This window comes from Anoplophora glabripennis, unplaced genomic scaffold (genome assembly GCF_000390285.2).
Source record: "Anoplophora glabripennis isolate ALB-LARVAE unplaced genomic scaffold, Agla_2.0 scaffold401, whole genome shotgun sequence".
Classification (NCBI taxonomy): Eukaryota; Metazoa; Arthropoda; class Insecta; order Coleoptera; family Cerambycidae; genus Anoplophora; species Anoplophora glabripennis.
In genome coordinates this window covers 376,482-400,133 of record NW_019416542.1, presented here as the reverse complement: position 1 = coordinate 400,133, position 23,652 = coordinate 376,482, and the positions used below count along the sequence as shown (strand labels likewise).

Below are 23,652 nucleotides of genomic sequence, written 5' to 3'. Positions count from 1 at the left end.
TATTATGAAAAAATGGTTTCAAATGTTATAAGGTGAGCGCATCTGTTGAGAGACGAAGGTAAACCGAGGAGATTAGGGTTCTGTAGGTGGTGTCTCTGGTCAGATGTGTCTAATTTTTGTAATAATGGAAATATTTACTTCAAATAGACTAATGGTAATTTACATTAGCATGGAGAAACTGAAAACTGAGGTTTTCAGTAAACGTTTGGGTTAGAATTCTTGATACCAAAATCATAGGACCTTACTTCTATTATGGGTGCCAGATATTGCAGATTCTTTGCTTAAAAAAAGTACATTATATTCATTAAATTTTTTGTAGTTGGCATGTTTAAAACAATTTCTACATTAATCTACATTTTTGATACCAAAATTATAAAAAATGTAATAAATGTAGAAGATAAAGGTGGCATATAGCACATTGCATAAAAGAGGAAATTTTTTGTATCCACAGCCTGCTTCGATGACAATTTTTTTTTGTCCGCGTAGAGGGCGCAGCAAATTACATACGATGCTTTAAAAATGTGTTTGCACTAACTGAAAGATATCAATTTTGCCATGAAATTTTATTAAAACAAGTCTCGTACAATAAAAAAGTTAGACGAACCTAAACTTTCGGTACTTTTCCGGTTTTTTTATGATTACTCACAAAGTTGGCCATGGAGCTTAAATTTGTTTTTATGAGCATAAAGGCTTCAAAAAATGCAGCAAAAAAACATATAAAGATTTTTGTCATGCGTCGTATATTAAGTGAGATCCATATGAGTGGCCCTTTTGTAGTACACAGCCTGTATATGTGAATACCTTTTAGAAAATTTTACATTTTAAAACGACGACGACAAGTGTCAAAAGCTTTGAACATGACTAGATCAGTTCTAATTGTTTTTCTAAACAAAAAAAAAATGTTTGCCCTTTTTACTAAATTTCTTTAAAAGAACATATATTTTATTACTAGCTCTCGCATTTGTTTTTACTGTATTTTAAAGGTATTTTCTTCGAATTTTAATTACTTTGATAGCGATGTTTGGTTGACAAATAAACAAGTCTAAAGCCTAGAAGTGACTTAAGCAAAACGAGATTGACAAAGTTTTCGACTTAACACTTGCATCATGGATTAAAATTGGTAGTGGGACATTTCAATCGCCCTGTACATCTATGTACAAGTTTTTTATCCACACTTAGACCTGTGTTAACTAGTACTAGTACATTTCTAATTGTCCACGCTGAATGGCTGGCAGCTGAGTTGCCATGCATCGGGTGAAATGCGTCCCTTCCAAGAAAGAACGTGCCTTCGCCCGATCAACGCCGTGCATGCTAACGCACTCATTCACAGGACATAGCCACGGAATGAAAGGATCGACATCCACGTACGAACACCAGACATAATAAACAAAAGTAATTGATCAATAAAGGCTTCAATCTACGCGGGCTCGCGGCGATTTTAACGTAACTCTTTGCACATCCTGGATGGGGTCCTTTATTTGTCAACGTTTAGTTTCGTGTTACGTCGACAAAAAAAAAAAACACGACGAATAAACGATTATTTTAGAGGTTAGTTGAAAGTATTGACCTCAATGCTAACAGCAACATTAAATATGCTTTTTTTTAAGCGAGTACTGCAAGTTCGGAGCTGCAGTAAATATTTATTTAACATTTATTTGCTCATACTCAGTGTATGTGAATTTCAGATTCAATATGAATTTCAATGACATTCCCAGATTGTTTGCCTTTTAAAATAATGAATGTCCTTTTCTCCACGTGAAACTCATCGACTTTTGATCACTGAGTAATGACGAAAACGTTAATTTATACCTACTTTTAAGTTTAGCTCAAAGTATTCGAGAAATTCAAGGTATTTACAAACTTGCAGGGGATTTTTTAATACATTAATAAGCACTTTCAGTAATCAAAACCGTTGAAACTACAAGATGCTGCTTAAAACTAATAATAATAGTCATTGTTAAAATTTATTGAGGACCTCTGGAATTGTCGTCTACGTAAAAAGAGATGTATAGTTGCGGCCGTAGATAGCACGCCGGTTTTTGTAGTAAACAGAAAAATTGCTAGTTCAATTGTAGGTTATCATTAGTTCTATATTCGTTTTTATTAAAGAAACAAGTGTCTTTTATTGTTTTTTCAAGCAACATTATTAGTGAAGAGATATTTAAGTGAAGTAATTTGTTATACCCGATTCCTACTTTTAACTGGGTATTCTTTTTGTGAAAAGGCAGTCGTCAGAGGTGTATACATATGTATATTAATAAGTGCGAATAATCATCTAAAATGTGTAAACACTTGCAAACAAAGCCTGCCTAATATGGATGGAATAAGCGGTTCCAAAAATGTTTCTTCGAATTATTGTGATAAATCAATGGTATTAAAAAAACATTATTTTATTTGCAAAAAATAGTCTGCCGATCGGGTTTTCGTGTCTCGATATAATTTCTTTTCAAATATCATCTTCAAATTTGTTACTGCTACCTAAGTTATAGCAAAAAATGTTTTCAATATTTAACTTTTTCTGAATAGTTTAAATGGTGTTGTAGGAAAGATAATCTGTACAGGTTGATCCGCTATAAGTATCATTCCTATTTTTTTTGACAATGAAAAAGTCTAAAATGAAAAGTTTTAGGAATTTTCTAATAATTGAGCAACAAAGACAAATGAAGATCGGTTTACAGAGATATAGTGGTTTCTTAAATGAAGCACTCGTTTATTTTTACACGTTTTGATATAACGCTTTTTTTTAGGATTACGGTGATGCAAGGTTTGATGGGTCTATCTCTAATTGTATGAAAATGTCAACCAAAGAATGGTTATAAAATACAACAGATTAGAAAGCAATCGTTACTATTTGTCCAGTTAACCAACCCTTTGTCTAATTCATGCTTATGGCACACTTATTAATGGAAATAGATAGTAAGCTATATAAACATTAGAGCTGTCATAATTGGTCGCGCGCCAATCATCAACATAAAATAAAGTATATACAAGATTATAAGATTTATGTCATTGTATCATTCTGAAACACGTAAATTGTTTTACGCATCGTTGTCATCGGTTCCACAGTCTGGATTGGGATCTCTTATAGATCGCATCATCAGATAAGTGTCTACCCATGTTTCAGCGAAGGTTATTCGTGGCGGTGATAAAATATCTTAATCTGAAGAGAAAGACCTTCGACATCTACTGATGTAATATTTCCAAAATTAGATAATCTACTTCCAAGCTGCTGCTGCATTGTAATGTCCGTTAATTTACGTTATCGAAGTTGACATTAAAAGTTTGAATAGTCACGAAAATAGTAGATAAATATGGTTTAATCGGAAATCCTTTGCTTGGGAGTTTGCTTGAAAACAGTAAACTATAAATTTCGAAAACAAAATGTAGAATTTGGTACACTTTGTATCATCAAAGAAATTACGCAGATAACAGTGCATCCCATTCTGCTGCGGTAGTGAATGACGACAAAGATTTGAATCTGTCGCACGGTAGACAAAAGGAAACACCTGCAAGAACGATTCCTCAACTTCCGCATCTCCAGCAGTCCTTATCGACTCCTCACTCCTACGAGATACCGTTCAACTTGGCCACAAGCGCGACACCAGATAGGAGTAATTGTACCGTGGCGGAGAGACCATGAGTGAAAAAAAAGGCCCAACGATCGGGAGGAGGCAGCGCGCGCTGTTACATAAAGATGCGACCCGAGCTCGGGCAACCTTGCAGGCCGTAATTTAGAGTTGGCTTTGCGCCGCTCCGTAACGAGTTAATGCCATTGGCAGCTACGCAAATAGACGACACGGCGACTAGATCTCTTCCCCCGTCGCCGCGGGACGTTCTGAGCCACTGGTTCTGCCGCTTCTGGTGGAAGAAGGCGCCTCGGGTCGTATCAAGTACAGGGACGAGCCCGAGAAATTCGTCAGAAAAGTTAGACTGTGGTTATTTTATAGAAAATCACTAGCGGCATTCCCAAGTGCTGCCAATGCAATTACCAAAACGTCCCATGTTTTATAATTGTGTTATCCAAGACATGAAGTGAATTCATGATGTTCTGGAACTTAATAAGCATGAAAAATATAATCTAAAATAAGAAAAAATTATAAAAGTGGTACCTCTACCCCTCCCCCATTGTAATTTCAATGATTATAGAATAAGTAAAAAAAATAATTCATTTAGTATTACTGTGGTTTTCGTAGTGATCTTATTACTGTGGTTTACTGTTTGCATCAGCCTTATGATAGTTTAAAATGATAGTTTATGCGTATAGTAATATAGAATTAATCGGTATTGTTTCAATGTATGGTAAATCAAACCAAATTCCATTAGCAGCCTCACGTATACACAACGTTTTTTAAATAGATATGCACGTGACAAATGTGTGAAAGGGGAAATTGGCAATCGAATCATGGTGTATATGGTCACATGCATCCACATAATATTGTAGCAACTGAGGAACAAATTTTAAATACTGTGGAAGAAATTGCAAGGCAGATTGTTTGTGCTGGAATATCCCAGTCAATAGTGTGGTGTATATTACAGCGAGCTAAACAAAATATTCAAATTGCCCTATTTACACCTGTTGTGTTAGTTACAGATAAAGCTACGTTTACATGAAATGGAATAATGGATGGTTTTCAGAACCTCAAATTTCCTGGAAATAATCTTCTTGGACTTCTTAAAGATGTGCCATTTTCTGTTCGACAACATACCGGATGTAATTCTAGCACGATGGTGTTCGACAGAATATTCAATATTAGCTTAGTGCTGTTCAAGAAGTACGATGGATCGATAACGAGGACCGATAGCACGGTCACCACGGTTTCCAGATTTAAACCCTTTCGACTTTAAGTAATGAGATGTATCGTACTAAAATGGAAAATATTGTTGATTTACGTGAACATATTACAGCTGCTGTCAAAAATTTGCGACTAGGATCAGCAAGAAGAAGGAATATTTGTCTTGATTTGTCAAAACTGGATCAGACATGACCAAATGTTATACACTACGTCTTTTGACAAAATGAATCTCCCTCTATATGTTCCTCAAAGCAATGTAAATGACAAATAACAGTTCTTCGATATAATGAAATAATACCAGCGTGGTAGCGAGCACCATAACCACTACGTAACGTTATCTAATGTAAAATGAGAAACTTTAGGTCTATTTTTACTAATTTTTGTGCATACAAGAAGTATACAAGACGTGGGTTTGGTTTTTTACCAAATAAAAGTTACCGAAATGCACCGGCCTATAGGAGCTCCATTGACTCAAGGTTATCTCCTCCACCTAACCTCAACTAGTAGTAATTAATCAAAATCAATATAATCAGGTACTCTTGCAATAGTTAAAAGAAAATTAAACTAACAATAACACGCACACCATATTCTGTTATTTACAAGTAGAGACTGACCAAACCACTGATAGTGGCGTCACCTGAACAATGGCTCATTAGATGTGATTTTGTTAAAGCAAATTCCATCTTACCTCACCCCCAGGGTACGGTACGATGAATCCAAATGTTCAGTGTCTCTTCAATTGCAGATGAATCGAAATCACGAAATGAGAAAAATAAGTATGAAATCAAGGCATGTGATGAAAACATAATTATGTATTTAATAATATTCTGAAGTGTTTACCTACGAACAGAAGGCGTTTTTGTTTTTTGTCTATTTTCTTAATGGTAATGATAGAGAAATAGAATGTAACGAATGGACGTATTCCATTAATGCATGCAGAAAGAAATTATTGAAGCATTCCAAAGGCAATTATTAGTAGCAACACCTTTTCAAGCTGTGCTTTAAAATGAGGAAAATCTTCGACATAGAGGAGAAAGGCCAGGACGGAAGGAATTATGTTAATAAAATTCCAGATGAAGTTGAAGAATCATGTAACAAACGTACCAAGAATTTTTACAATGAATTATTAAAAAGAGGATATTAATTGATTTCAGAAAGCAAAAACTGTTTTCAAAGAGTATAATTTGTATTTAAGAAAACATAGGTACGATGTTCATTGTCAGTTAAAAACTTATTTTAAAAATGTTTTGTTATTTTTTAATAAAAAATTTGATTTTTACTTTATTACTGCTAATTTATACACCATTGCTGTAGAAGAATAGTAAATTTAACACAGCCTGCGTAATGAGCTGAAACCATTGGTGCTGCCGATAGCAACTGAACAAGTGCGTCGAACGCATGAGCCGACAATATCTCCACTTTTTTCCCCCCATTGGCGCTCCGAAGGAAAATTAATCTGGGGGGTATCTCCTACTGAAAAACGGCCTCGTCTTCCTCTATTACTCACGTTCGCCCGCATCGTGTTATATACGTTGCGGCTACGACTCTGAATTCGCAATTTATATAGATTATCCAGTCGTAAACTGTTGCTAATGCCCGTCGTAGCGGGATATCGCGCGCACCACGATTCATTATGCACTATGATTGCTCCCAGAACGCTTCATATCTGGTTTGTAAGCGATACGGAATCGAAGATAGTTATGTAGCCATCCATTCCGATGCAGTTGCTAATAGTACAACTGTCTTTACATAGTGTCGAAAAATAACCGCTCGGGAATTCGCTCTTTTTTCATTAAATAGAGCTTGTTTCTGCGGTAATTAAAAAAAGCAATCACATTTACCACCAAGATAACTTTTTTTATGTAGTAACTAAATTCAAATTTCGCGCTAATTCTGCCGGAAACAGAAGAAGAAGAAGAAGAAGAAAGGAAAGTTCAACGTAGGAGTTGTAAGGGTAGAGGATGAGGTAGTTAAGTTCTCCAGTCTCATGGGTTTTATGAGGAAAATAAAGTGCAAGTATTACGTCATTTTATTATTAAATCACCTCAACGACATTTATAACATTAATTGTTAATTAACTTTTGGACGTATCGGGCCGAGATTTTAGAGGCAATTAAAGAAAGAGTTAAATTTTATTTTCAGAAAGTTTTACATTGATAGCTCATATAATAAATGCTCTAGCAGCAGTAAAAGTTAACTTTAATAAAAGTTTTACCATTTCTTTAATTGTCTCTAAAATCCCGATCCGATACGTTCGATAATCAATTAACAATTAATGTTATATAAAAAACGCTACATTGGAAACAAAGAGGCGTAAGTGATTTTTTAAATTACCGTAAAAATAAACTCTACCTATTTAATGAAAAAAGAGCGAATTTTCGAGCGGCTTTTGCCTGACCTTGGGATAAAGGGCAACTTAATTTCAACTTTTTTTCAAATTTTTCTTTCTCGATAAATTTCTTTGAATCAGTTAGAACCTATATCTACGATATTAACTTCTAAAATTATCGTTTTAAACAATTAATTGCAAAAAGATGAACAAAATTAATTAACACTTTATTATTTCACGATCAATCGAATCGGCTTTTGGCACACATGTTGGTCATTGGATTAGCTGTCTTTTCCATAAATTTCATCAACATCCATCGCTTTTTGCAATAATAATGCGCAAATTGCGAAAATTGATTGTTCCGCGTTCGACCTTTATTTTACCGCTAACAAATTGGTGAAATATGACTTTACGTTCCTTAAATTGTGGTAATTTAATTGCCTACAGCAGAAAATAATTAATATTTGGTAGGTCGTTTAGATTTTCATGAGCAGTAAAAAAAAGTGAAAAAACTCATAATTTTGCTACTTATTTGCCAACTTAGTACCACTACTTTCGAGTTAGTTTTTTAATATCATTCTACATATCCTGCACTGTCATAATGTACAATAAATGTCTACTAATATTTTTTTATGTTCAAACTCTAATTAGATTGGACTATTCGACTAATATAAACAATTTTTATTCTCTATATGAAGGCGTATTAGTTTCACTTTAGTTAGTTTTTCCAATTTTTGTATGTTGTTACTTTGCTTTTAGAAGAAAAAACTACTAAATAACAATATACGATACAGGGTATTTCAAAAAAGTGTTGCCAAACTTGAGGGGGTTATAGAGGACATTGCGGAACAAAATTGGTGTTTTTGGACAAAAATTGCTCCAGGACCAAAACGGCTCATTTCCGACTGGGGTTTTTTTATGCGAAAATTCTCTACCACAATGTCCTCTATATCCTCCTCAAGTTTTGCAACACCTTTTCGAAACGCCCTGTAGAAGACAAAAATTATATTGTCATTAAAATCTAGGCAACATTTGATGGTAGTGAATACAATTCATATACATGGTGTCCGCGTTTTTTGTAGCAGGACTTTCACAACTTGTACTAAAAGTCCTTTAAAAAAAAGTTAATGCAAACTTATATGTATAGATGCGTCGTTTTCGATTTACAGATTGTTTAAGTTTAAAATTAGAATTGATTTTTTATTCGTAAAACAAAAACCCCTTTTTAGACTTTGTTGAAACTTGGCAAATTTGTAATAATAATACTCATTTTCTCACATAATTTAATTTGTCCTATTGTCTCCAGTGGCGTCATAACAAGATACCAGCTTGATAAAAATAGAAAAAAATATGGTACGCCACTGCTTTTTGGTAAGTTTGAAATTTTTCTCAGATTTAGCTATCAAAAATACAACTTTTTTTCTATTTCGTTTTGTTTAGACAGAAATAAAACTTTTTGTTTCACACAGTTTATTGTAAGATAAAAAAAAAAAATAAACAACACGGTATGGAAAAACAACTTATTGTATAAATAGACCTCAAAGGAGCTGTTCGAAATGCCCGCCATTTCGTTCTACACACAAATTACAGCGACGTATCAAAGACCGCCTAACGTCTCTCAAATGATGTGGAGTTATTCTGAGAGCAGCGTTCCGGATTCGTCGTACAAGTTCCTCTTGCGAGTTAACAGGCGTAGAGTAAACTGCATCCTTAATAAATCCCCAAACAAAAAAATCCAAAGGTGTTAGATCAGGCGATCGCGGAGGCCACCCAACTGGACCTCCACGATCCACCCATCTCTGTGGATACTCTGTATTCAGCCAGTTTCGTACCACCAAAGAGTACTGGGAAGGGCATCCATCTAATTGAAAAAACGAGTCTATTCTTTGTTGAAAAGGAACATCGCCTAGCATGTTATCATGCTGGGTAGTTAAAAATTCAAGAAATAATTGACCGCTTAATCTATTGGGCAGGATGTAAGGTCCCAACAAAAAATCCTTGGCAACTCAAAAACAGACATATTCACGGCACACTTTGTAACAAGTAAATAAATAAATTAAGCAAATCTCGAACCTATTCATGAAAATGTTTTATTTCTGACTAAACAAAGCGAGATAGGAAAAAAATTAAATAGCAAAAAAAGTTGTATTTTTGATAGATGTATCTGAGAAAAATTTCAAACTTACCAAAAAGCAGTGGCGTACCATATTTTTTTCTATTTTTATCAAGCTGGTATCTTGTTGTGACGCCACTGGAGAAAATAGGACAAATTAAATTATGTGAGAAAATGAGTATTATTATTACAAACAAAGTTGCCAAGTTTCAACAAAGTCTAAAAAGGGGTTTTCGTTTCACGAATAAAAAATTAATTCTCATTTTAATCTTGAACACTCTGTAAATCGAAAACGACGCAAAACGACGCATCTATACATATATGTTTACATGAATTTTTTTTTAAAGGACTTTTAATACAAGTTGTGAAAGTCCTGCTACAAAAAACGCGGACACCCTGTATATTCAAAACAGGCTGTTTCGACTATAGTGAGAGGTGCTTTCGTTACAACTTATTTGTTTTAAATTTTTCCAAATTTTGCTGGATATTTTCAAGAATTTAGACAACTTGGAATAAAAATGGTAATGGTAATTTTAGTAAGTGCAAGAATAACAAGGCTTGTTTAAAATGAACGAATTTTTTTTTTCATCTCTATGTACCTTTCTATCCTAAGAGGTCACTTGGCGTATCCCCTAAGACGTCCTCCCGTACCCCTGGTAGAATACCACTGCTCTAAAATACATACACCGAGTTCACCAAAGAATGTTTCTTAATAAACATTTCATCTAAACTCGGAACGCGATAACAATCGTCACCGCATGAATATCCATCCCGCGTTCCCGCGTTTGAGTTATTACGGTATGGCATTTCCTATCGTATATGCAACATCCGGTGTCTCCTCCGGGGCTACTACAACGGCACGTACGTTAGACTTCCGTTTTCTTACTCATTGTACGGAGGCCCAAAGTCATTGACGCCTGCCTCACCAGTGTGTTTGTACGTTGATGATATCAGTTATATACGGGGTGTCGACTTGAATCGTGTGATATTGCCGAGGTACAGGGATGCCTCAGGGCTCGGTCTTGGGGCCACTGCTTTCCAATATATTGTACTTGTCCGCAAAATTCCCTAAATAGTCTCATTTCTTTTTCTACAAGTAATGAGGATGGTGAAAAATTATTGGACTGGTTTGAATCTTTATACCTACGTACTTTGTGACTTAACGCTATTGATTCCTAGGAATTTTAATATATTCGAATTTAATACAAGCGTCATAGTTCCAGGATTATGGAAACATCTATGTCAGAACCATCTCTGATGCCCTGGAAAGATGAAGGGCTCCAAATTGGCCAGAGGGACGGGTGCATCAGGATTATACGAACTCAAACCCAGATGGAGCCCTTCTCCCTACAAGGAGCTGAGAGAAGTGTCAGCAAGGAAGCTATTGGACTTTGTAAAAAGGAATAGGTGCTATGGGACTTGAATAGAATCTAACCACAGGTTAAGAAGAAGAAGAAAATTGGCCTTAGTAACGTTCAACAAACTCTATAGAACATGGACATATTATGCAACTGTCAAAGGTTTTACATTATCTTCCTTCTCTTTTAGTTTTTTTTAACGGCACTTAACGAACATATCATTAATAAAATTGAAAGTAGTTTTGGGAAACAAATAAGTAGGTATATTTGATTTAATACCGATTTATTAATTTTTTTGTGAAGGAAAATATAAATTTACATATTACCTGTATATAATTTGAATACATTAATAATATTATATATTTAAATTGGTCAAAATTTAAATTTCATCATGGATATTTATGCAAAATATAGTTGCTGAAAATAAGATATACCTACATTCAAAAAAACTTATATTTTACATGTTTAATAATTACGGAGGAAGAAACTAGATATAAACAATGCAATTTTCTAGTACCAGTTCACGTAGCTCACCCTATATATCACGAATGCGATATTTTTACGACTTTCATTTCGAAACAGCAATCCATTACGTTGCAACGATTATTTAAAACACACCATTCTAGGCTAGAAAGACGGACTGGTTGCATAATATAATTAACCTAAATAATTTTGCAATAAAATAATTTGATACTGTCAAGACTGTGTTGGCGATGGATGGATTTTATTATTATTGCGAGGATAATAATATCCTTTTCTAATAATTTTACTTTCACCGTACCGTTTATCTGATTTTAAAAGGTCAGGGCATCAGGATTTTGTCTGTATAATTCGTCCCCGTGTTAAAATTAATCGAAACGATATACAAATATATATGCAAATGAAGACTGTGAATGGGTGTGTAGGAATTCGACAAATCCTTAAGGCCTCGATGAACATAATACCTCATTAATGTGTTATATATTAAAATTTTATCTGAATAATTTACATGTCACCAATATAAGAGATTTTGTCCGGATTCATTGCAATATATTGATTTTGAAATGTCAACTGGACATATTTACTTGTGTATTTGTAAGTTGTTATTAATTTTACATTAAATTTGTAAACTACAGGGGACAGAGAGTCATACAACACGAAATTCCTTATATATCGCACATCTCTCAACTTTTCACATGTCAATATCACATATCACGCTGTTTATCACACATCACACATCATGTAGTTTTAGCGCATCGCACGTCACATCCTTACATCACACGTCACAAACTCTCGCTTATTGATTTAAAATCTGACACTGATCATATCGGGCGTAGTGGCATATTAAATTTAATAACAATCCTCTTTGATGAAGCGTTGTTAAAAAAAGGTTGAGGTTGCGGACGGATTTTTCGTTATTATAGATTTAACGGTAGCGGTTTCAAGAGTGTTACAAATTGGCGGTGGCAATAACTTTTGAATTCTAAATCCTTTCGGCCGAATTAAGCCGTATCATTGGTAATGGCGTAGATTAGATTTCGTATTAAAAACTGTTTACTATTCTTGAGTTGTGAATTCATTGGAAATAAATGAGAAGGATGTGTATCGGTGAAGACTGAAAGAAATCTTGATGTATTTTACCTGATTAGTCTTTGTCAAGAGTGATAATGGAACAGCAAGAATACAAGATATTTCTTTGATTGATTGCATTATTTAACAAATTCAGTATATCAGGTATGTGTTATTGTATTAATAATTATAATTATACCTATTTAGACCTGTAATAAAAAAATTTTTCCTCTTCGAGGCACAATTGTGAGGCAGACTGTATATCAGTGTAGAAAAAATTCACACGTACAGGCAACTTATGATTCCTAGATTTTTTGCTTCTTCGCCATCAGTTTCCAAAAGAATTCGAAAGATCGTCGAAATCCTAATCCTCCTCTAACGCCATCACCCGTACCATCAGAGAACGGCATAACAATTCCCGAGGGGTCTATATGACTAAGTCCGCGCCCGAGTGCAGCGTAATTTACACTTTAAGTGGTCATTGTGCCAACTGCGACCGTCGTTAATATTCCAGCGCAGTCAATAAGGCATTGTTCCCTTCTCGTGTGTACTGTAAAAAGCGAACGGGTCCGCGTGAATACTAAAAACTCAGCGCTTTTACAACCGTAGACCCGTAGAGGATTATTTATAGTTGCTAATAGTACGTCTGGAGCCAAAAAGATTCGCGACGGAAAAAATAACTCGTTGATTTGTATTCGGTCCCGGGACTGCACGTTTTTGTGGTTGTGAGCGGGTTCGACCCCTCAGGACATGAATTTTAAAAAGGTAAAGGATAAGATGCAAATTCCTACGGTCAACAAAAAGACGACTGGTAGCTTGGAAATGGTAAACAACTGGTTTAACATTCAGAAGTCTCTAATAGTTCTTAAACATATGTCATGCCACCGAATAAGATTGAATCTCGATAAATGATTTATGTTTTGAAAAGTAGTTAAAATGTTTTGCGGACTTTCGCAATTTATTTCTCCAAAATCGGCAAGATAATATGAAACAACTTCAAAACATAGTATACTAAAAAGGTTTTTTATGAAGGCACAATCGTGAAAATGAACAATTATTACTCCATGAAAAAGTACACTGACTGTTAAAGGAGATATTGGTATAAAAATATTATCAAAACTGGTGCGCTATTTGAAAAGTAAATTCGTTGGATATCGTTTAAAGACGTCTAAGATTTAGCGAAAGTAGAGATCGAAAAACTTATTCAAGAAGCTCCTGGGGACCATTTTTGTTGGTGAAGGTAATTCACGTTACTTTATACGAAGGCGTATTAGTTTCTCTAATTCTCTATCGTAGGTTATTTCAACAATGGGCATTCATGGAGCTTCCAGAAGAGAAGAACTCCCAAAAATATCATCGTACAAGATATGGAAGTCAAAGGTTATGTGGTTATCAGTAAAATTCCTCATAGCAAGAAACACATTAAGAGCACATTTGTCAGATAGGTATATTTTAGCTGATTTAACATGACAAGAGACATGGTTGGGAGTTGGAAATCTACTTCAGTGGCGGTAAGTCGTTGAAGTTTCCGATTCTTCAACATCGATTTTTGGTAATCTATCGAAAAACAATTCCCGTGGCAACTGAAGATATTTATCCAATTAAATTAATAAGTAACAGAAGTAATGAAAATTATTTGTTTGTTTTAGAACAAAAGTTTTTTGTTTCCTTTAACTAGTGTTTTTTTGATACTTAAATAATACGTTTTAGATGTTTTATTAAAACAGGTACTTTAAAGTCTCTTACATGAAACTTAGCGCAAATTTAGGATTTACAATTTTTATTTATGTAAATTACCATTACAACTATTCACGTGTATTAAAAATCAATTTGACATACCGATATGCATATTCTGACATTTAACTTTAGTACCCGTTCCAAGAAACAGACGTTTATTAAATGAATATCTATATGGTTTCTGACAACTACATTTAATTTTAAGCTAAACCTGTCTCATAGATGAATATTAATAGAATTGTGAAAGTAATACTTGTTTAGTTTCGGCGTCATATTTATCGCTTCAATCTCCCGTGGACCATTGTTTATAGTCAGCCGATCAAACTCGCTTTAAAAAAGTGAAATTTATCATATGAAATCTATTATTTATTTTAGTCACGTGCAGAAAACATTTCGTTTCTATAAAACCTGGGCTGAGTATTATTTATGAGTTTGCAACTTTCGAGAAGATGGTTCTTGTAACACATCTAACAAGTGTGTTAAAAACAACTGGTTTGTACCATTTTTTCAAAAAATAATAAGTATTTTCGAGGATTTTTGGTCAAGTTAAGAATGTCACTTTTGGTTACAGACTTAGAACTTCGTTCAATAATAGTTTTCCGTAACAATAACACAAGCCTATGATTGAAACCCGTCCACCCCATGCATTTGGACCCCCAGAAATCAGTTTCTTTTGAATAAGTTTAAAATGCAGCCAAAAATCTACCTTCACTAGCCTATTTAATGTGATGAACCAACATTTTTAAGACACGACATGCAGAAAAATTCACTCAATCAATGGTATTGAGATATCCAGGATACACGAAGGTGAAATCATTCTTGTATCTTGTAGTTACTGATGAGTTAGTTATTATTTTCCAGTAACTAATCGGATGTTAAATGCAGATACATATGAAAGAAAAAAGAAAAGACATACCTAGATCATTGTGAAATAAAATAGAGCGATATAACGAGCGTTCAAATAAAAACGTGGTCAAGTTGGTTCTGAAAATTTGGACGTAGGGCGTAGCGTATAGCAAATGAACTTAAACGTCTCTGTCAAAGCGCTATATCGCCGCTATCAATTTGAATATTTTCGTTTTAAAAAGCGTTTAAAATGGTGTTTTCTCAAGAACAAAAAGTGTTTATCATAGAGTCCTACTTTAGAAATGGACGCAAGATTGATGGAATATGGAAGTATTCTATTGAGGAATGTTTCATAGAATTTCAAAATCAATTTCCCGGCGTTGTTGAGTACAAAATTTTTCAAAGTGCAGTTCAGCGTTGTGTTAATGTTTTTCGTGAAACGGGCAGTGTAACAAGAAAAGAAGGAAGCGGCCGACCTAAAAAGCGGACTGAAGAATTAAAAGAAAATGTCCAACAAATAATGGAAAATGCGCCAAGAACTTCTGTACGTGTTTTATCACAAATGGTGGGAGTATCAGTCGGTACCTGCCACACAGTGTTAAAAAAAGATTTGCGTTTGTTCTCCTATCGTTTAACTTGTCAGCAAGAACTTCATGAAGTTGATTTTCCGCGACGGGCTGTATTTTGTGAATGGTTTTTAAACAACTACGGTGAACTTCATAATATCACCTTTTTTTCTGATGAAGCCTGGTTTCATTTAAGTGGTTACGTAAACTCACAGAATATGAGAATGTGGTCTTCTGAAAAACCAGATAACTTTTTTGTCGAGGGCCCTCTACACGCTCAAAAAATTGGAGTTTGGTGTGCTCTCAATCGAAGGAGGATTTATGGACCTATTTTTTTTAATGGTACTCTTACTGCGCAAAGGTATAGAGAAGAAATTATCGCTCCTTTTGTTAACCAGCTGGAAGAAAACGAAATTACAAACTTTTACTTTCAACAAGATGGCGCAAGGGCACATACGGCAGGCGAGACGATGAATATGTTGAGGGAAGTTTTCCAAAATCGACTAATAAGTCTCAATGCTGAACATGAATTTCCACCGAGGTCATGTGATATTACGCCGTGTGATTTCTTTTTGTGGCCTTACCTTAAAAACACTATTTTTGAACTGCCTATTCCTGATTTAAACCATCTGCAGGCTCGACTTATAGACAAGATTCGTGAAATTAACAATACCCCGAGCATCTTAGAAAATGTCTTTAATTCTTTGAGGAACAGGTGTGAAAAGTGCTTGGAACAAGGAGGGGGACACTTTCAGCAGCTGCTTTAATTTATTGTTATAACAAGGAGGGGGACACTTTCCGCAGCTCCTTTAATTGTTTGTTATTGTTATCACGATTATTCTTTAAAATAAAGTTATATAGTCATTAACGTTATTGAAACTGACAGCTGCTATACAGCTCGTTGAGAAATGAGGTTAAGTTGGTCGCTATAAGCTACTCCCTACGTCCAATGTGTCAGAGCCAACTTCGACCACGTTTTTATTTGAACGCTCGTTACATATTACCGTCGATATATATATTGAAATGCATTACTTTTGCTAAAAAAAATGAACATCTTTTTAAGTCTTGCTCATATTACCATTCATACAACACTAGGCATGGGGGTTCATTATTAAGCATACCAAAACATCGCACCACTTTTTTTGAACGCTCCCCATATTACAATGCCATTGTTTTATTCAATAGACTGCCAAACAATATTAAAACTATTACGTGCTATAGTAAATTTAAAAACAAAATAAAAGAATTTTTATTGGGTAATGCCTTTTATAGTGTATTAGACTATCTCAAATTTGAAAAGAATAGTTGAGTGACTATAATAGAATTTCAGGCAATAGATACATATTGTCATTGCTATTTTTGTGATAAAAGTTTACATTGTACGCTTAATTTAGTTCCTTGTAAATGTGAATTATTTTTCATAACGCAAGTTCAAATTTTAAATTTTTCAAATGTTGTGACGTGAATGTAGATTATTTTTAATGTGTATTTACAAATGTGACTTACCATATATACATGTCAATGTGTCCAAAATGGTCAAAAGAAATTAATAAATAAATATAATATAAAAACAAAAATTAATAACCACTTAATGGATTTCCTGTAGCCTGGATGCAGTTGAGACGATTTTCTCAATTCATTTTCAGCTACCTTTAGAAACAAAGGGAAAACCATGACTACATATATAAACACTTCTACAAGGCTGCACCCAAAGAGAAATTTAAAACTGTACCAATTTTATTGCTACAGGGGTAGGGGATTCTAATATCTCATTTGTTTCATCTGTAGGATGTGTGAATCTTCAGATTGTAAGTTTGTGGTTTAAGTTTATTACTTGAATCCACCGAATATGGAATTTTTTTGCTCACTTTTAGGTTTTAAGAGTGGTTTTCTGGTGTTCACCGGAAGCTGAAGGATTACAAGTGTAAATGAATACCTAAAATCATAAAATGCACAAATGATATGACATAATGTTGTTTCGTCTTAAAGGCTGAGAAAAAACCTACTGAATGCAAAGTTTTGGTTGCGTTTTAGGTTTTTGCGATGGTTTTTGGTAATTTAGAAAAAAAACTGGAGTATTTCCCATAACAGATTCGATTTCTGTACATCAAAATGCAAAAAATGGTCTCGTTCAGTGGAACAAACCACTTTTTGTATGTGCCTGTGTAATTGAAGTATGTTCCCCAATCAATGAGTTCCCCCAATTTGAATCAGTGACATATAAGCGCAAGAATCTGGAGCACTGTATAACCAGCAGAAATACGAACGCCTTATACATACACAGAACTCCACGTTCAACGTATCTGCTGTGTATTTTTCTCTCCGTTTCGAATCCCTGACCTAGTTCCCGAAGACGGAACGCTTTAAAATATCGCAATTGCACCGTTGCGTGTTCGTTTTATAAAAAGTAACTGGACATACGCTGTACCCGGCCGGGAGAAAGTGACCGGGTATGAACACGATCGAAAGCGCATTCGATTTGAATAATTTAAATGGATCTGAGCTGAAATTTAGCGGTGGATATACAAACTTCATCGGTGGAAAGTGAGAATGGAGCAACGTGTAACCGAGCGCGTTTCTTTTTTATAATTACTTATTCAATCGGCTTGTGTTGCTGAGATCAACTTTTGAGAGGATGGTGGTTAATGCGTTTTTATAAAGCAGCGATATATATCATGACGCGCAAACGCCACGAGATTGTTCCTTTGAAACGTGTTATGTAACACGAAGAATAGTTCCTTAGTATTTAACGTGAAAATTGCATACAGATTAATCGAATACTTTTGAATGGGAAATGATTTTGCAATAAGCATAGGCGTCGGAAAGTTTATATTGCTACGGGTGCTCAAATACCACAATTAACATAAAAAAGATGCGTCTCAAAACTGTGTAACAAATTATACTAGTGATTTTACTAATAAAAATAATGATACTGTCTTAAGAAGTCAATGTTAGCGGAGTTACGTAATCCCAATATTTTTTATTCAATTATCAACTCAAACCGACACAATTTTAAATCAGAACTTTTTTGTAGGTTTTTTGCCCCGAACCTGAATCTAACAGGTTTTCGAGATATTTTAACCTAAATGTGTAAAAATACGGTTTCCCCCTATATTTGAGGTTATGTTACATTACGAGGTAATTTTTCTCCACAAAACTTTCTTCATCTTTCATGTTCAGAATGTAAAGTATCTTACAAATATGTCTTATTCCAAATTGATAATCATTTCCGAGAAAAAAAAACGCATTTAATATTTTATGACCACTATTTTTAAATTTAAAAATTAAAAAAAATTAATGCATATATGTATAGAACATGATCGTCTTTTACGTTCAAATTGTTTTTCGGTTATATTGCAAATTAATTAAATATAGACCTGGTGGGATCTGTTTTGATGTAGATGTTTTTTATTGTATTCTTAATTTTTACTTTAATGGCTCCAAAATGATTTAACAAAACATAATTTCACTATGCGCGCGCTTCAAAAAGTGTGATAAACTTATTATTAAACAAATAGTGAAAAAATTGGAAAAAATTCAATTTTTTTTCTTTTATTTTTGAACACAGTTCAAAAACTATTCACTTTAGAGAAAAGTTGAAAAGAAAAAAAAAGACTTGTAATTAAATTTTACACATTATATACTATTTTCAAATAATAAAATACAACATAATTATTGCAAATATAGCAAAAACAACAAAAAAAAGTGAAAAAAATTGCAATATTTTAGCGATTTTTTTAAAAGCACTTATATTATAGGTAGGATCTTCATACTTGGCCTAAAAAATTTTTTTTTGATATAATAATACACCAATTTTCGTTAAAATCGGTCCAATAGTTTTCGAGTAATAATTTTGCTATCCAGATTTTTGAATACGTTAATAGGTCGATAATTAACGATAATTCGCATTTGAAAATGCGATATTTGGACTTTTCAGCTCGAGACATCGATTTAAAAAAAAAAAACATCAAAATCGGACCTTTAGAAGCCGAGATAATCAAAATTTTTAAGCGCGCCGCTATTTTGGACGCGCGATTTTAATTTCGAGTCGTCCGGAGTAGCCGAGCTCTCGACCCCCCACCACTACCACCCAAACATTTTTCGTGAATTTCATGTTCGGTCAAATAGTTTTAATCGACATTTTATATGGGTTGCACAAGGGCGCAAGTTTTGCAAATTCACTCCCGGAAAGTACTCGGAATGACAAAGGTTTTTGTTTAAAAAACAGCTCTCCAGACCTCGTAGTTACACCACAAATGCCGGTCAACTTTGATCGACTATAACTCTGAAACCAAATAACGAATCACCACGTTTTTTTTTTTAAAGAAGCATATTTCTGAGTACTTTAACAGCATAATTTAAGAAAATATATAATTATAATGAATTTAGAAAGTTATTCTAAGTTCATTTATAAGCGCAAAACGTACGCATATCTTTAAACAATTACCACGGCTCTCCTAATTAACGGATTTCAATTTTTCTGGACGCCTTTTAAAGTTTGAGTGCACTTTTTATGTGATAAAATTTTCAAGTATCTAGATGTCTTAATTTAGGCTCAGTTAAATTTGTAAAAATTTCAATTTTTTTTCAAAAATCTAGATTGCAATTATTACTCGAAAACTATAGGTACGACCGATTTTAATGAAAATTGGTGTGATGTTTTATTATATAAAAAGATTTTTTGGACAAGTATGAAGATCCTACCTATAATATAAGTACTTTAAAAAAATCGCAAAAATATTATAATTTTTTTCATTTTTTTGTGTTGTTTTTGCTATATTTGCAATAATTGTGTTGTATTTTTTTATTTGAAAATACGTATGTATGTATGTATGTCGGAGGGGTGGTGGAATTGTCTTCCACCACGGCACTTACCTAGGCCTTATTAGGTCTCTTGTACACCCTCCTTCATTACTCGAGTACTTTTCTTCAAACCATCTTATTTACTACACGGATGGCTTGGTGGCAAAGTCTCGTACAGTTTATGTATGGTCTCGAGTTACAGAGATTTCTTGCTCTGCTCTTGAAAATAGGTATATCATGTGTAAAATTTAATTACGAATTTTTTTTTCCTTTTCAATTTTTCGCTAAAATTAATAGTTTTTGAACTGTGTTTAAAAAAAGAAAAAAAAATTGATTTTTTTCCAATATTTTTCACTATTTGTTTAATAATAAGTTTAGCACACGTTTTGAAGCGCGCATATTGAAATTATGTTTTGTTATATCATTTTAAAGGCATTAAAGCAAAAATTAGCGATACTATATAAAACATCCATACATGAGTGTTTTGAAACAGATCCCGCCTGGTTAATATTGGTTTTAACGGTTCGCACGAAGAACTTTTTTAGTGATCTTACATTTTGAGCCATTTAATTTCTTGAAAATGCGAAGAAAATAGTTATATGATACACAACTTTCATAACATTTTTTCATACTAGTAATAATTGTACGAAATTTGAAAAAATTGACAATCGAAAAAATATTAGGCAAAATATAAAGTAAAAATATAAATGAGTTTTCAAGAAACTGTCATAAGAACTTGTATCATTATTTTTGCCAGTAGAATCATTTAATTGATGTCTTCAAGACAGCATCTTTTTGATTAGATCATCGAGAACGGTACACATTAAGGATGATCGTTATTAAACTAATTTAGCGATTAGTACGAGAATCTTGTCAATCGAGCTTTTTCCCGGTCATGTTGCATCAGTCGGAGCAAATCAGAACCCATTTCTTATAGAACTACTTATCCTATACTACTCATTCCAAAGATGTTCCGTAATGAAAAGTGTTTTTGCGCGCTTCTATAATATTTTAATTAGATTGTTGCGCATGGTATTCCTAGGTATCTATAAAGGACTCACCGTTGTATGAAGCCATGTTGTCCAAACGACCAGCGGCAGAATCATCTTCATTTTCGCTGAAAATAATAAACATAACGGTTAGGCATAATAATACACAGTTAATAAATTAGGGGGACTTTTTTTCGTTGGACTAGGACTGGTTTTGATCGCAATATGTTAGCAGCAAATGGTGTTCAATGTCGTCAACTTATATTTGCCTAGAAGATTTAATATCAGAGGACATTGTTGGGCTTATATTGCTTTGAAACGTTTTTCTGGGATCTTTTACATATACATCATTGATATGTCCTGGAGATTTCAACGATCGATTAGACGTGTCGGAAGGGTTATTAATGGAAGTGCCTGGTTAATTATATCGGTATAAAATATCTTGATACGTTTTTCTAATAGATCATGCAATAATTAAGTTTTTTTATATATAATAATTACGATGACATGTCAGAACATTTTTCTGTATGTATAACGTCATTGGTAAAAGGAGATTTCAACGATGGGTTAGGCATGAAATAAATTAAATGTCACCTGCTACAATGTCGTCATCACTTTTTATTAATACCTATCCTTTTTGATTTGCTATTATTCAGTAGTTGCTGGCTTCTTTCAGGTGTCGATATTTAAGATAATAATTAAACTGTCTTAATACTTCTTTAGATACGAGAGAAAATGTTAATCAGATGGATAAAACTTGATATCATAATACAGTATTTATAATATTTTTGTTTTAGCCAATGTTTTTAACAAGTTTATTCAATGTGTAGATAAAAAGCCAAGTCATCAACTGGAGAAATATTGAATTTAGGTAAATGTGTGATTAGTATATAAAATTCTAATATATTTAAGTAAGAAATGATAGTTTCTGGACAAGGTTAGCATTTAATAAGGAGCTATTAGAAGTCTTGAGATTTTTTTCTCACAATTTATTTTATGCTTAATCCTAAATTAAGCGAAGAACAATAAAATTGTGACAGCAAATATTATTCTTAAAGTATTTTTCATGTTTTCAAGTTCACATGTAAAAAAACAATGTCGTCTTTATACGCTGGCTGATACTAAGCTATTTAGAAAGTCAATAGGTATATTACACCGCGGTTATATATTTTTAAGGCCGACACAGCTAGGAGACTTCAACGTTCGATCAGACGACCGAATGTTATTAAAAAGGCCAATGATGATATCATCGATTAATTAACTTCTTTAGAGGAAAGAATACCTTAGTTATGCTCCGCCTTGGACTTTCTAGGAACCAATCTTTTGTTTTCATCTTGGGGAAGTCACGATGGATATCGTATAATTACATAATTCCTGGTACGTGCCTGAACGCGTTCTTGTTGCTTACTTGAGCTGGATAATGAGATTTAGGGGTGCCGGTGGCTTTACTCGTCTTTGGATTCTCGTTTCTTATACAAAAATAAATACAGGGTAATTATTTTTTGCTTGTTGTAGTCAATTTTATCATCAATTTTGACCGGGCCTTTTATTGAATAATTTCGCTTAAAATGGCCCACCTCTATGACAATAGTGAATTAGTTGACATGTTATTAATTTACGGAGATTGCCGTCAAAGTGCCAGTGCTGCACCTCACGTATTCCCAGAACACTTTGCTTATGGGCAACGCTATATTTACCCGAAATGGAATTAATAATTCCTGCAATAGATTGGAGCAGCTCTACTTCAAGACATAAAAGACTAATTTGTGGATGGCAATATTTCACAGTTCTCCTTTGCCACTGAGAATTTTTCGTCGGTGATTATGAAATTAAAATGTTTAAAAAAGTTGCATGGGAAATGTCGCATTATTTTGCAAGTAAAAGAAAAACGTAACTGAAACAGAGATAGAAAAGAAAACAGTGCAGAAGGAACTCTTTTTAACTTATTACTTTGTTATATTGCCAAGAATTAATAAATTAAAAAATTATATCTTTGTGACAAGTAGAGATCGGAAATTTTAGGGCTGCTGCAATATTTCACATGGAACTTATCATAAAATATATACACTGTAAAAAAATTTCACTCAAATTTCATTCAATTTTACTCAATAATGTATCAATTTCTGTCGGCACCGGATGGAGTGAAATTTTCACTCTATTAGTATGAGTACAACTGATTGTGAGTGAATCTATTGCATCAGAAATGAGTGAGTTTTACACAAATCGGAGTTACTGCTAACTATCAATTGAGCGACTTTGAACTCTATTCTAAGTACCTATATAAAACCAAATTAGAGTTGACTTTTTCTCTAATATGATTTAAATTTAACTATTTTTGAGTAATTTTTTACTCAAACTTGGTTTTTAATTAACTAAATACTGAGTGCAACAATAAATCACTCATAAATAATTAATTAGGATATACAGTGTTGAAATTAATTCACTTCGCGGGGCCTCCTCCAGTCCTGGCTGAGACCCGTCAGCTGAGATCTGCCGCCGCTGGCTAAGGCCTGTTCTCCTGGCAATCACACTTTTCTGGAGCATCTAACGGACTCCTATCAACTGTGGTC

General features: G+C 33.8%; 1 protein-coding gene across 1 annotated transcript in view; it reads right to left on the bottom strand.

Annotated features, from left to right (window-relative positions):
* Positions 1 to 23,652, bottom strand: part of LOC108910890 (fibrillin-1) — a gene marked incomplete at its 3' end in the record, with an annotated part of 175,136 nt that overhangs the window by 98,528 nt on the left and 52,956 nt on the right. The window contains exon 2 of the mRNA XM_023454907.1: positions 21,155 to 21,210. Coding sequence (XP_023310675.1) covers positions 21,155 to 21,210 — 56 coding nt within the window. The remainder of the gene's footprint in view (positions 1 to 21,154; positions 21,211 to 23,652) is intronic.